Source organism: Melopsittacus undulatus, chromosome Z, assembly GCF_012275295.1.
Source record: "Melopsittacus undulatus isolate bMelUnd1 chromosome Z, bMelUnd1.mat.Z, whole genome shotgun sequence".
NCBI classification, from domain to species: domain Eukaryota; kingdom Metazoa; phylum Chordata; class Aves; order Psittaciformes; family Psittaculidae; genus Melopsittacus; species Melopsittacus undulatus.
In genome coordinates, this window is record NC_047557.1 from 64,722,343 (window position 1) to 64,736,864 (window position 14,522).

Here is a 14,522-nt window from a genome sequence, read left to right on the forward strand (position 1 = left end):
GTGAGGGCATGCAGAAGAAGTGGGCCTATAAAAAATCATTTGTTTTAACTTAGCTTGCTTTGGATTAATTAACCTCTTTAGTTTAGGACTGAAAACCACAGAGAATTAGGTCAATTAGCAGTGTTCGTGTAAGGCAGAACCAACTGAGGCTCCCAAGCTGAGGTTTAACTACTGAAATAAACTAAAATGTTCTAGCTTGGTCTGTAAAGTGTATCTGCTTATGCCCTTTGACAAGAACTTACCCTCAGTGACATCTATTTTATAATTTAGGAAGTAGAAGCTATGGTTAGTGACTGTCCAATTGCATCCAGGCTTCTCAAGTTCTTACAGTGGCACCTGATACTGCTTTCAAAGGGTAAAAGGCCAAACTACAAGTTTTACAGAGTCAAAGGTATCCTCCAAAAATGTTTCAATTTGTAAAGCAGAGAAAGAAAGTTAAAGTGTTAGAGCTCAGTTGCCTTTTGTTAAGTGCTAGTTGCTCTATGAGTCTTTCTTCATAATTATTTAAAATGTTTCATTTTTTGCCATTTTAAGAGAAATACCTCATTCCTAGCATTGACTTTATCTTTTCCCTGCATGTTTAATTGCATTAGCAATAACAATACAAAAAAGGAAAATGCAATAACACTTCAACATCAGCTAGTTAGCACAACATAGGAATAAAATGATTTTAAGTGATTGAGGTAGTGCCACTGAAGTGCTTGGCATAATGATATGGCTGAACAGGAGTTTGAGGCTGCCATATGACAACATACAAAAATTCATTTAAGTTGCTAATATATTTAAATTTCCTTCTATGTACTAAATTCAATAGATTTTGCATTACTAGGATTTTGCAGATCTGACAACAGAGGTGACTTTGGTCTGTCCTGTGATTTGAAAACTGGAAGCTCTTCAGTACACCATTTGTTAACCACTTGACAAGACTCAGCCACCAGCCCTGAAAGATAAATGTGATATTACATGTTTCACACCTTACCAAAATAGACAGTTATAAAATGATTGCTATTCATAAAAAAGCACAATCCTGGATTTCTTAACTGCAAATCCAGACTAGCTGTTGGGTTTGTAATACTTTTCCTTGATACAGTCACATAAAGGACTTAATTTTTGCTTAGGTAAGTTATGATTAAAAGAAAATTTGGCTTAATCAGCAGACAAATCCTGAGAGCATGCTCTGGAACACAGATTTTCCTCTACAGAACTTGGTGTCTTTAGGATCAATCTCCAAAAAAGCTAAACAGTAATACAAGTATTATTAGAAATACAGTAATTTGGCTTTATTCATAAACCATCTCTTAAGATGCACATTCAGTAACATTTAGCAAACTAACATTCTTTCTTATGAGCTTTACTCTATCATGGTAGCATTCTTTCTTCTGATCCTTTCTGACATCTCCCCAGACCAATCCTCAAATCAAAAACAAAACAAAGGAAGTCTTACAAGGCTATGTGGGATATCAAGTCCCTGCAAAAGGATAATGCAAAACCACACAAAAACTTCAGTTGCTTAGTTGTGTCCAAGAATCTGCAGTATGGATGTTTGTTTTCACAATTATACACATAGTAAATTCATTAGAAATCTTACAAATACCACATTCCCCCTGCCTTTCTACTTATTAAATGTGAACATTAGACTATTTTATCTCCTCATGCAAGTCAGATACTTCATGAGCACTGTACTGAACCTTTCCATTCTCAAATTCAGGGAATTTCAAGCATTTATGTTATTTTCCATGCTGATAACCATCCACACCACTGATCACCTACATACCACTCAATCCCCAATCTGGCTCTGCCAAATGTAGTAATTTGAATATGACAGTTTTTGAAAACATTTATTTCCCTCCTGTTTGGGGTGGAGGGTTTTTTTTGTTTTATTTTGTTTTTTTTTCTAAGGCAGGTGGTGCTTATATGCCTGAAATTTATCACCACAAATGCACAGTACATGATCCAAGACCACACTTGACAACTGGGTAAAAAACAGAAGTTATATACTACATACCCTTTTTCTTTACTTTCATGCCTTTTTCAAACTTAAGACTTTCCACTTCACTTTCTGTTGCTTCATCTTGTGTTGAAGAAGAGTGGCTAACCTGAGATGGGGGATTCTGGTATCCCTGCTGCAGGCCCCCTGTTTTCCCTTTAACAGCTGAAAGTACTTTCTCCTGTGGCTGATTAGATCCAGTTGGAGCATTTAAGGGAATCACAGGCTGAATGAAGTAATATAGTTTTCTTATTGATCATGGCTTGCACTGAAAAATTCCATCTACAACATTTTTATAGTTTGAGATTATTTTCCTGACACAGAAAAATGAAACAATGGAAGGAATATTCATATAAAGCAACTTAATTCTTTCAGGTTCTTTTACATACTTAACTGTCAAATATGACTTTAAATATCAATTATGTTTTCTTAAACATGAAAATGTACAACACTGTCTAAACAAACGAAAAATGTGTAAGCTATACCTGGGCATTCAAGTTCTCCCTTTGCAGAATTATGGATACCCCAACAGTAGGAGCCATATCCAAAGGCAACTGTGGCAGTTTCTGTTTAGCTCTATTTGGTGGAACAAGGACAAATGCTCCTTCTATTGTCACAGGATGTTGATCCATCTCTGCATTTCCCTTCTTCAGTAATCCAGACAGAGGTATTTCAGTGTTTCCAAGAGACTGGTCCCCGCAGCAAAGATGGATCTGCATACATACAAAGGTGTTTAAATGTAACTGCATGTCCCTTTCCACTTGAACTGTCTGCTCACCCTCTACTAAAGGTAGTAAAAGTGCAACACATTAAAATGAGTATTCCTAGTCCAGTCCCTGTATGCTGAGAAAAAGTGTTCTGAGAAGTGCAGGAACAGCTACAAAATTTCAGTATTGAGAAGGTAGGAACTGCCCAGTGCTAGTACAGTAGCAATGACAGCATTGCCCTTCTAAGGGCCTGTCATACCATCCTTTTTGAAAACGAATTAAGTAGTCTGTGGCTTCTAAACACAGCACAGATTCTTGTCCCTGAAACACTGACATTCAAAATGTATAACTGTAAAGCTCAGCTTTTTGTGTATATATTTAGACACCACCTAAAGAGCAAGGATTTTGAATAACTGTGCTCTTAATCCCTAGTAAAAAGCGTTATTCCTTTTTCAAAACTTGAGTCAACTCTTTCTTCCTTCCACAACTTAGTATTTATACACATAAGTAGATGATCTAAAAAAACCCCACAATCTAAGGTAATGTATTTTCCTCAGTGAAAGTTACTCTTTGAAACTCATGTATCAGTTCTCTTTTAGCAGATGAGAACACTGTAATCTCATCCTTAATATTTATAGCACTTAATGAAGACTTTAATGCTAAAATGTGTCAGCTGCCAATATACATACCTGGGTACGTATACACACGTACACATGTACCACATATAACCACCTGTCCCCCCAAGTCTGGCAGCTAGAACCTTTTACAAATAAAGTCTTCAGTTTTGGAAAAAATATATTAAACATTAAGGATCAGAATACCATGGTCTGTTCCTATATCCTAAATTTTAAATAGCTGGGTGAGAAGTTGGAGAAAGAAAACTGTAAATCAAGATGTGGATCTGACCTCATGACAACTTGTTTAAAAAGTCATTCTTTAGTATGATGAAAACACACAGTTCTCCATATGTGTACATACGTATGTTATATTAAATACTTTCTTTCAAGACCATAGACTAAGTTTAAATTCCAAACACGTCAGTCCATGTTTCTTCCCAAAACTGCAATTAGAAAAATATTTAAAGTTGAGTAAAAAAAAAACCCAGAACAACCTGAAACAAGATTTAAACAGGAATATTCTTAAACTTGGATAATAAACTAGAATAGTCTGTACAAGTTTAAAGAAAAATAACTTTAAAGGGGTCCAGATCCAAGACTTTGTATAACACTGTCTTACTTACCAGCTATTAGAAACTATACTACCCTCAATCAAATAATCTCATTTTATAATAAGTATGAGCCAGACACAGATTGCTATAAACACTCTCTATACTATCTAATATTATGCATCAGAATAATTTAGATTGTAAAATACTCTTAAGATCAATGAGTACAACTGTAAACCTAATATTGCCAACTCCACCACTAAACCATATCCCCCATTTAAAGGCATAACTAAAGATAAGTAATATCCTGTAACAGCCCAAATATAGCTGCCGTGTATGTAAAAATAGTATTTGGTTAATGAGTGGGGAAAAAAAACTAGACCTCCCTTGTTATTCACAAAGGGTGCTGAAGACACAGTGATTTTAGAGCTTAAAAAAAAGTGACCTAAGCAACTGGTATGGGTGAGGTTATCACAGGCAGCACAAAGCCAGATTGTGGGTTGCAGATGGCCTGATTGCAGAACAAGACCCAGAGCTACGTGCTCTGGAGAACACCACATTAACACTTTGGGAATATCATGTTTCCGCAATACCTTTTATCATGTTGTATAACCCAGCTTAGTATAGCAACTGTACTGAAGAGACAGCACTCCGTCTAGGTGCTGCTAGGGTTTCCTTCATATCAGCAAGGGAATTAACTTATATTTGAGCAGAAATACTATAATACAATCTAGTTCTGGAACGAGAAATGTTTTCTGGTTCCAGCCTGAGCCATATTCTATTTTCATTATTTTCATTCCCATTTGAGAAGAAACAGCTTACCTGCAATTTTGACTGTGCACAAAAATAAACTCGAAGGACATCAACGGTACTACGTATTCGAACTGAGGCTCTTTCTGGCTCAAAGTTTGGATTAATTAAATCAGTGAAAGGTTCATTTATGACATCATTTCCCAGTAAAGAATAGTAGAAAAAAAACTCAGGCTGTCGTTCTGGAAGCTTCATAGTAGTAGAAACTAACTAAAAAAGATGCAGAAAAGGAGATACTACCTTCATTAAAGTGCAGTTACAGTAATCCTTAAGTATTAGCTTGGAAATTAAAGAGCTGAAAGTTATCTCAACCTACCAAGTAGTTGAACTAATCTTAGTTTGCACTACACACACAAAATGAAAACTTTCATATTAGTAATCAAACTGAAGAGAAAAATATCTTACTATAGAAGTATACCAGTAACTTGCAAAATGCCCCACTTTGAACTACCTTGAAGATTTACCAGCACCAAGGGCTGTAACTGACATATATTCAATAATGCCAAGTACTGCACAAGCACTCAGAAATCAGCAGTGCCTCCACAATATCTTTATAGTATAAACAATGCAGATTAGATAATGAGTTATGTAATGTGGCTTACATGGTTGAATAAAGACTGGAAGAGCCAAAAATAGCTACTTCATTCTGTAGCCACTACACCTGTGAATTCAGTGCCTAGAAAGGAGCAAGCTACCCCAGATTGATCACAACAAGTTTACTTCATAAGGCCCTATAATTCTGCCATGGAAAAATAAAAATATGACAAGAGTGAGGAGAGTTTTTCATATACTTTAAGTTACAGATCAATTAAAATCACACCGGCTTGGAGTCATGACTTTCACAGTAATTTGGGCATACCTCTATTTTTAAATCAGACAATGTGTAGCAGTGTGGTACTGCCAGCATGAACACAGCAGCTGAAGCCTAAAGCTGAAATAATCACATCAGCATGGCCTTAATTCTACCTAGTAAATCCTTCCTTACGCAACAAATAAGCCCTACTGTTTCATGTATCTTATGGATCTGAAAGATACTTTGTCTTCATTGAACCTGGGCATATGTGGGCACCACACTGAAGACTGATATTATCCATAAGCATACTTTTAATACTATATTGTGATATAAATGTATGCATTTCACTGAAGTTCATGATTTAAAGAAAATGCCATTTTAGTGCTCCAAAGGCATTCTGATCTTTTATCTGTAATTTCACATGCACTACATAAAAGTTTAAAAATCCAAACTCATATATATTAATTCAATATGGGACAAAGCTAATTAGTACAGGAAACTTAAAATACAAAAATTCTAACTGGAAATAAAGCATGTCAGGGCAAAAATACCAGCATGAGATAGTACTTCTTAAAAACTATGAAACAAACTTAAAAGCAATGAAACAAACCTGTTCCAACTGTGTGGCAAACACAATGGTCACAGACAAGACAAAGTAATCTCTGCAATACTCCGCTGGTCCAATTTGATGACAACCCTCTTCTTCATTCAAGACTGGTACAATACTTTTAGTGTCTAGTCCAGAAAGAAGGGCAGATGCTAAGAGAGAAGAAACAAATTAAGTAACTTGCTGCAGGAATCTTACCTATCATTTTATTTTTAGATATTGTATGTGTGAAAAGAAAAATTACAAATAGAAGGTCTTGTTGATGCTTCCAAGGCATTTCACACAAAGAAATCCCTAAGTATACATAGCTACAAAAAAAAAGAAAAAACAAATAAAATTTCTATTTGGTAAACACAGATGTTATTTCAAAGGCAGAATGCCCCTGCAAATTTTTTTTACTGTTCCAGTGAATAACATTACAGTGACTATTTCACTGCATTACAGTCTACCATGCTGTTTCTTTTACTCATGAAAAGGAATGAAGTAACTGCATAAGGCAACCTGTTCAATTGTTGAAAGTATGTATCATTCACACATTTGCAGAATGTTTAATTTAAAGATTTTTCAGCTGAAAACTTCAGTGCATAAACACTGATTGTATTCTGCTAAGCTAGCTTATAGTGCTAGTAATTCAATACATTCAAGGCATCTCAGTTTACACCAAACAGTAATAGCCCCACAGCACTTTTGATAGTTAACCTAAAGGCTCCATTTGAAACACTAGAAATTTTAGACTACTTAGGTCAGTGAAGCAAAAAAAAAAAAAAAAAAGGAAAATAATTAAAAATACAAAGGAAAACATCTCCTTAACTGAGTACACTGTGGGTAGTCTAGCTTTGCCACACCCAATGCTTGTAACATTAACTTTAAGCCTCTGAAAAATCTGCACATCAGTTTTCCTCCAATACCTAAATATGGCATTAAATAATCTTGAGATAGCAAAAGAAACAGAAAAGCTGTCAAACTTCTTTGAATCAATTATTCCACAGAAAACATGAGGTAGAAGACAGTGCTGGATGAAAGCGTATGTGATTTCTTGTATTTTGTATTTTCTGCCAGTGTCATGAGAAGAGATTGTGGGCAGAAAGATCACAAGAGAAGTGTAGATTAACACATCATTTAAAATAGTTCCTTGCTCTTGCATAATGTTTACAGTATGCAAAATTCCCAGTGCTTTGATGTGAACCTGAAAGGAGGAAGTAAGCTAAGGGAGTTCTTTTACAAAACCAGAGATCATAATAAGCAGATGATGAATTTACCACTAGGAAAAACTTCCCCTCAAGGCAAGAACACAAGTAGTAGAAAATGCACTAGTTGCATCAGAGGCTCAAGCCTTTGGAAGTTATATAGATAGGTTTTTGAGGTGGGGAATAAGGGGGAGAAAAATCTGCTTTTAGTTGTTTGGGGTTTTTTATTTTTTTCTGTGGGTTTGGTTTTGTTTTTTTAAACTATTAACTTGCATGCAAAAGATCCCAGATAAAAAACGGACCAAAAAGCACAGCACATAAGGACACCTGCTATCATTAGTATCTGAGTTCTAATATATTTTTGACACATTTCACTAATTACCCAAGAGGCATGTACAAGGGAATCCAGAAGTGAGGACATTTTTAATTCAAAGTGAGTGATATTATTGTGTTACTTACCTTTCCCTTCTCTAGGAGATGCCTCTTTTGCTTTAAAACCACCAACCAGTGCTTTTGAATCAGTCTCCAACACAACACCTACTTGTATTTCAGATTTAAATTTTGTGTATTTGTTACTAAGCAGAGGATACCATTTGGGTGCCTACATGATTAAAAACAAAAAGTATTTTTAAAACATTAAAATAATATGATACTCTTACAGGAAAAATTGCTCTAGCTTTTCTACTAAATCACTACTTCATTTGCTGCAAACAGAGCACGGTGCATCAGCCTGGGCTTGGTGTGACAATCTGCACAAGAAGGTGTGTATGGAGGACACACCTTCGGAGAAGGGACATTAAACCTGTGAACTGCAGAGACTTCAAGTCCGCATAACTCAGCAACTGGGCACCAGTCAGTGACCATCTACACAGCTCAAGGGCACTCACCTGCCCCTCAAGGCAATAATGGTGGGCACCCATCATAAAGGCTACAGCAGGGGTCTGCACCATCTATGCTGGCAGTGGGTGATGCTTCCACCCAGACAGAGCTGCTATAGGGAGAGGCTGCAGTGTAGATCTGTGGCTGCAGGAAGTTCCCTGTCCTTTCTTTTGGGGCAGGAACAGCCAGTAGACCTGCCTGCAGACAGTGTGCTGAGGCGGAGGACCTCCTGCAGCAGGTGGAGGCTGTGTAACATCAGGGAAGAGCAAGAAGGAATTGGATAGTTGATTCCATGTGCAGACTGCAGTGGACCTACAGCCAAAAAATTGCCCATCAGCACACATAAAAGGGAGAGGGGACAATAATGCAGAAGAATGGAAGCTTGCAATGGCAAGGACCTGCAGAAGGACAAGACTTCTCTCAGTGCTTGAGGTGCCCTTACAGAACCACTTTGTCATTCTACAGACTGAAGATGTAAGACCCATCACATCATGAGATATGCTGGAGCTGAGCATGGCAGCTCGATCTGCTCCCTGTGTAACAGCCAGAACAACTAAGGAAAGGCAGTGCCTGATAATAATAGGCAACTCTCCTGAGATTTTCAGAGGCACCCACCTGCTGACCTGACATACTCCTTAGAGAGATGTGCTGCTTACCAGGGGCTCATATAAGGGATGTAACCAAGACTGCCAAGCCTCACATAGTAGACCGACCATTATCCACTGCTGTTTCATATGGACACCAGTGATTCAACTAAGAGCAGTCTGAGGAGTATCAAGAAAGATTACAGCCCTGGGAGCAGCAGTAAGGGACTCTGGAGCATAGGCAGTTTTTTCATCAATCCTCCTGATCACAGGGAAGGGGTTGAAAAGGGCTAGTCACAGCTGGCCAATCAACAAATTGTTACAGGACTGATACCTCAGCCATGGGCTTAGCCACTTAAGAACATGGACCCCTAGGAGGGGCTTGTGGGGCACATGAAGCTCAAGGGCAGCAATGATCACAAAGCAGTAGAATTTGAGATCTTTAGGGCAAGGAGGGTGTGCAGTGAGCTTGCTAACCTGGAACTCAGGAGAACTGACTTTGGTATCTTGAGGGATCTGCCTGGTGAAATACAAGGGGATAAAGGCCTGGTGGGAAGAGGGGCCCAAGAAATCTGGTCAATATTCAAAGATCGCCTTCTCCAAACTCAAGGAGAAGTTTATTCAATATTCTAGAATCACCTCTCCAAGCTCAGGAGCAATGCATGCTGACAAAGATGGAGCAAAGAGGCCTCTGTGGATGAACAAGGAAATCCTGTACGAACTCCAACACAAAAAGGAAGCCTACAGAGTACAGGGAAGCTGGAAGGAATAGAGAGAAATAGTCAGAGCAGTCAGGGATCAGCTTAGGAAAGTTAAAGTCCTGACAGGATTAAATCTGGCCAGGGACATTAAGGGCAACAGGAAAAGCTTCTATGGGTATGTTGGTGATTAAAAAAAAAAACACAAACCCAAACAAACAAACAAAAAAAAAACCAAAAAAACCAAGCAAACAAACAGCAAAAAAAAACCCAACAACAAAAAAAAAACCCACAATCAAAAAAAAAAAATCCAACAACACAAACAAAAAAAAACCCCACAAAAAAAACCCACTACAAGTAGAAAAACCAAAATATAAACAAAAAACGCAAACAAACAAACAAAAAAAAGAAAACACAAAAAAAACCCTACCCCTCAAAAAACCCAAACCCTAAACCATAAAACCTAGGGAAAATGCAGGCCTAGTGAGGGAAGACAGGCTGGAGAGAAGGCTCAGGGGAGACCTTAGTACCTTTCAGTACCTAGAGGGGCCAAAAAGAAATCTGGAGAGAACTTTACACAAGGGCATGTAGTGACAGGACAATGGGGAAAAGCTTAGATGGTAGATTTATATTAGATATTAGGAAGCTCTTCCCTGTGATGGTGGTGAGGCCCTGGCAAAGATTACCCAGAGACACTGTAGGTATCTGAATCCCTGGCAGTGTTCAAGGCCAGGCTGGATAGAGCCTTGGGTGACATGATCTAGTGGAAGGCGTCCCTGCCTGTCGCAGGGGGGCTGGAACTAGATCATCTTTAAGGTCCCTCTCAAACCGTTCTATGACCTACAGAAATACGCCTTAGTTTTTATTTCCAAAAGTTTGCCCTATTTTAAGTACATTATTATACTAAAAAATTCTATAGAGCAATTCCTGGAAGACTAAATGAACATACTTTTTGCACCAACTTGTACAGTAAACAAGTTAGCAAGAAAAGTATGCTATCAATCTTCAGGTTCTCAGCTTAAAGTGCACAGTAATTTATATGGATTACAAAGCCTTAAGGACACCAGGAACATTATGAAGGACAAAATAAGACACTGTTATGACCTGTATCACAGTAATGTTTTGATCAAGCACAACAGAATTTTGATTGAACTTATATATATAATTACATTATGTTTATACTATGCTGTGCTAAGGGACTAGAACTTCTGATTGCCTAACACATCTTCCACTGAGGCCTATTAAAAAAAACTAAAAAAACCCAAGAGAAGTACATGATCACTTAGGAGTCATACTCCAAAATACAACTCAATTTTTGCCTGTGCCTTATTTGAAATTCTACTATCTGTAACAGTATCAGTGTCAAAACATAAGTTTTTAAAGCTTTAAAACCCATAACATACCTGTTTCTTTTCCTGTACAGCCCTTAAATCAAGTACAATATAGCCTATGTTATCCTTAGATGAAGATACAGGATCCAACACACAACACTGGAGTTTGATAGGTGTACGCTGCAGCCTGAAACAACAACTCAGTTGAAATCCAAAATGTAAAAGTTACCTGTTCACAAATTTAAGTTTCAAGCATAGCAATGATACAAAATTGTTAAATAGCTAGTTTATGTAGGTCAGAAACTGAGTTTATACCAAAAGTCTAAAATTCATCATTAAGGGACAAAATGAAGTGGCTTGATTTTGTAAGATGAGTATACTGGAGTCTCACCAAGCCCTCAGTGCTATTAAAATCATTAGTGACAAATAAATGCAAGATCATCCACATACAAAAAATAAGCACTGTACCTCACATGCAAGTGGAATTTTATGTGTAAAGGTACCTTAAAAACAGGACTTATGCAAAAGATCTTTGTGACAGCACCAAACAATACTTAGAGACATAGATAAGGTATCTAGCACAAGGTACATTAAGCATTTTTTTCTCAAAGATCATATGGCCTTTTAAAATTCTTTGAAAATACAAAGGTAATATTAAAATCTATCAGTCTAAATAAGAGTTATAGAAACCTTATTCAATTTTTCACATTTTCAGAAGAATTTAGCATAGGCATTTCAGGCTTGAAGTTAATTCTTTGTCACCATATACACAAGAAAGCTTGAATCCAAAGCTTGAACTATAGAATTATTAATTTGCTATAAGCTCTTGGCTTTTTTATTTCATTAGTGTAAAAAAATACCCTTATATCACTCATTTTGCTACATACTACTTTTGTTTCTTGTGGCAATATTATGGTAGGTCAGTGCACAGCTAAAAAAAAAAAGAATTCAGATGACAGGGACAGAAAAACTGTATTTCAGTAGCGGTAAAGAAAAGAAAATTAAGTTTTATTTCTAAATTAGACTGAAGTTTCTAGTATTACCTGTGCTGATGAAGCGCTTTTCTGTCAAGTTCCCAGGCCAGTTCTGTAGCAAATTCTGGCTGATCTGTGTGCTCTACAGGATCAGTAGCCAACTGTTCACCATCAAACTTTGCCTCAACTATAAGCAGGTGCTTGGGTCGTTTTGGAAAATAGCGGCCTGTAAGAGAGTAACTGCCTTGTGCCATCACAAAAAACATAGCGAGAGCTGAGATTTATGCCAAAAACCAATTACATAAAAACACATTTCTTCTATCATCTTCCCCGCACTTATTCTAAAGTTGTGTTCTATATATTAAAAAAAAATAAAATCTTCCTACTATGCAGGCACAAAAAAAAGACACCAAACCCCACACACTAGCATATGAAACAGAATATTTGCAAAGCATACAGAAACAGCAAGACAAGACATTAACAAAGAACAAAGAGAGTAAGGAACTAGGCAACTGGTATGATTTAATTTTGAGAAATTGTGACTGGATTTAGGCCAAATGAACAGGTGAGAGACAGACCAAGTATTTTTCCTCTATGGCAGATTTTATCTCTGCACCACACTAATGCAGCAAAATACAACCTAATGAAAGCAGTGATAGATGGTTTTGCAACTGTTGTGAAAAAGAATCACTACTAGATTAAGATAGTGACTGAAGTTGTGCAGGATTTGTCCTGTGCTTAGTATCCTCTCACATTCTGATTAATAATTTAAATGAGAAAATGAATACTTAAAATTTACACATATCAGTGTGGCCTATGTACATGTTTGAGAACAGTATCTTATTTTAAACCTGCCTTGGCAAACTACCTAAATGAACAGAGATTTACTTGACAAGGAGAAAGCACTCAGCCCCTAAAAAAACAAACAACCCAAAACATAGAGGGAAAAAATAAACCCCTCCAAAATAACCCACCAAACCCCACAGACTAGCACACTAATTACACCTCAGTAATTAGAAATACAAGATGAAGCATGACTAGCTAGGCACTAAAAAAAACTTACAGTAGACTGCTAATACAGGATTAGAGACACCAGAGTACTACTTAGAAATAAATAAAAGGAGGACATGAACTGATTTGGGTTACCACAACACATGGGCTGGACTCCATCATTTTGACCCCAATGCTAAGCTGTCCTGACGTGTGCTGCCTTGGCTGCATTGGCGTCTGGCCAGCCAGGGAGCACCAAGGCCGTAGTGCTGTTGCTTGAAGTTGGGGCCAGAGGGCCGGTACAGTGTAGGTGTCTTTGCCTGCACTTGGGCTCGATCCCAAAGGAATGGTGGGAGCAACTGCCCGCATCCACCAGATCAAAGGGCAACATGGGCCAAGTGAGTTTCGTAGTACAGAAAAAGGAGGAAGCTTTCATAGAATCACAGAATCAGCTAGGTTGGAAAAGTCACTTCAGATCATCAAGTCCCACCATTACCCCAGCAACTACCAAGATCACCACTAAACCATGTTACTAAGGGCCTCATCTACATGGTTTGTGAACACTTCCAGGAACAGTGACTCCACCCTGGGCAGCCTGTTCCAATATTGGATTATCCTTTCAGTGAAGAAATTTTTCCTAATACCCAGTCCAAGCCTCTCCTGGTGCAGCTTGAGACCATTAGCTCTTGTCCTATCACTTGTTACTTGGGATAAGAGACCAACACCCACCTCACTAAAACCTCTTTTCAGGCAGTTGTAGAGAGCGATAAAGTCCCCCAAGCCTCTCTTCTCTAGAATAACCCCCCCCAGGTCCCTCAGCCGTTCCCCATCACATTTATGCTCCAGGCCCTGCACGAGCTCTGTTGCCCTTCTTTGGACCCCCTTCAGAACCTCAATGTCTCTGTTGTAGTGAGGGGTCCAGAGCTAAACAGAGGACTCGAGGTGCGGGCTCACCAGTGCAGTACAGGGGGATTATCACTGTCCTAGTCCTGCTAGCCACTCCACTTATTTTAAATATTATTTTACATATAATTTTAAATAATGTTTTGGGCAAGTATCCCAGAAACAAACCAGGGGAGGTCTATCCTACTTCAAGACATGCACATCCACCACGTTATTAATTGAGCAATTCACTGAATGCAGCGAGCCTCAGCCCGCTCATTCCATAACATAAAACGCATCCTCGTGCACTGAGCCGCCCCCTCAGTTTTCCGTCCAGGACGGAAGCACCGACAAGCAGCTGGGAGCCCGCGAACTCCTCCGGTTACCTTCCAGCACGGAGACGACAATCAGCAGCCGATCCACGGCCCTGGAAACCATCTCCCCGTTCCGCCCGAGGGCTGCTGCGGAGGCAGGGAAGCGCGGCCGCTCGCGAGGCAGAGCCGAGACCACAACGAGAGCTACACCAGCCCTGCCGCCACTCGTCTCCCTTTCACCGCCTCGGAACCTTTAAACGCCAACTGCCACCGGCCGCTGTACTTCCGCCTTGCAACTGAGGCACCGCCTGTCGCACGGCACGGCGCTTCCGGCGAGGCGCTACAGGGGCGTCCCTGGCGCCCTGGCTCCGCCCCTCGGCGCCCTGGCTCCGCCTCTCGGCGCCCTGGCTTCGCCCGGCGGGACGCTGGTGTCTGGCGCCTCAGCTGATGTCTTTCGCACTTCTCTCGTTGGCTTTTTCTGGTTGTGTTGACCCGTCGGTCTGTTTTCTGGGTTAGCAATGGGACGATTCGGGCAAGGCATCCTGTGTATTAAAACAGCGAAGTTTCCTTATGTTTCTCTCGCTGTGATGTGTTCAGGGGAGGATACTGCACCT

At 39.1% G+C, this 14,522-nt stretch overlaps 1 protein-coding gene across 2 annotated transcripts in view; it reads right to left on the reverse strand.

Moving 5' to 3' along the window:
- CEP120 (centrosomal protein 120) overlaps positions 1-14,182 on the reverse strand; it is a 49,355-nt gene extending 35,173 nt beyond the window's left edge. For both annotated transcript variants that reach the window (XM_031043122.2, XM_031043121.2), the window contains exons 1-9: positions 13,981-14,182; positions 11,792-11,948; positions 10,821-10,935; positions 7,716-7,857; positions 6,073-6,221; positions 4,682-4,879; positions 2,473-2,700; positions 2,006-2,213; positions 827-940 (exon numbers count right to left, since the gene is read on the reverse strand). In XM_031043122.2, the coding sequence (XP_030898982.1) occupies positions 827-940; positions 2,006-2,213; positions 2,473-2,700; positions 4,682-4,879; positions 6,073-6,221; positions 7,716-7,857; positions 10,821-10,935; positions 11,792-11,948; positions 13,981-14,032 (1,363 nt within the window). In that variant the 5' untranslated portion in view covers positions 14,033-14,182. The remainder of the gene's footprint in view (positions 1-826; positions 941-2,005; positions 2,214-2,472; positions 2,701-4,681; positions 4,880-6,072; positions 6,222-7,715; positions 7,858-10,820; positions 10,936-11,791; positions 11,949-13,980) is intronic.
- Between the last annotated feature and the right edge of the window lie 340 nt (positions 14,183-14,522).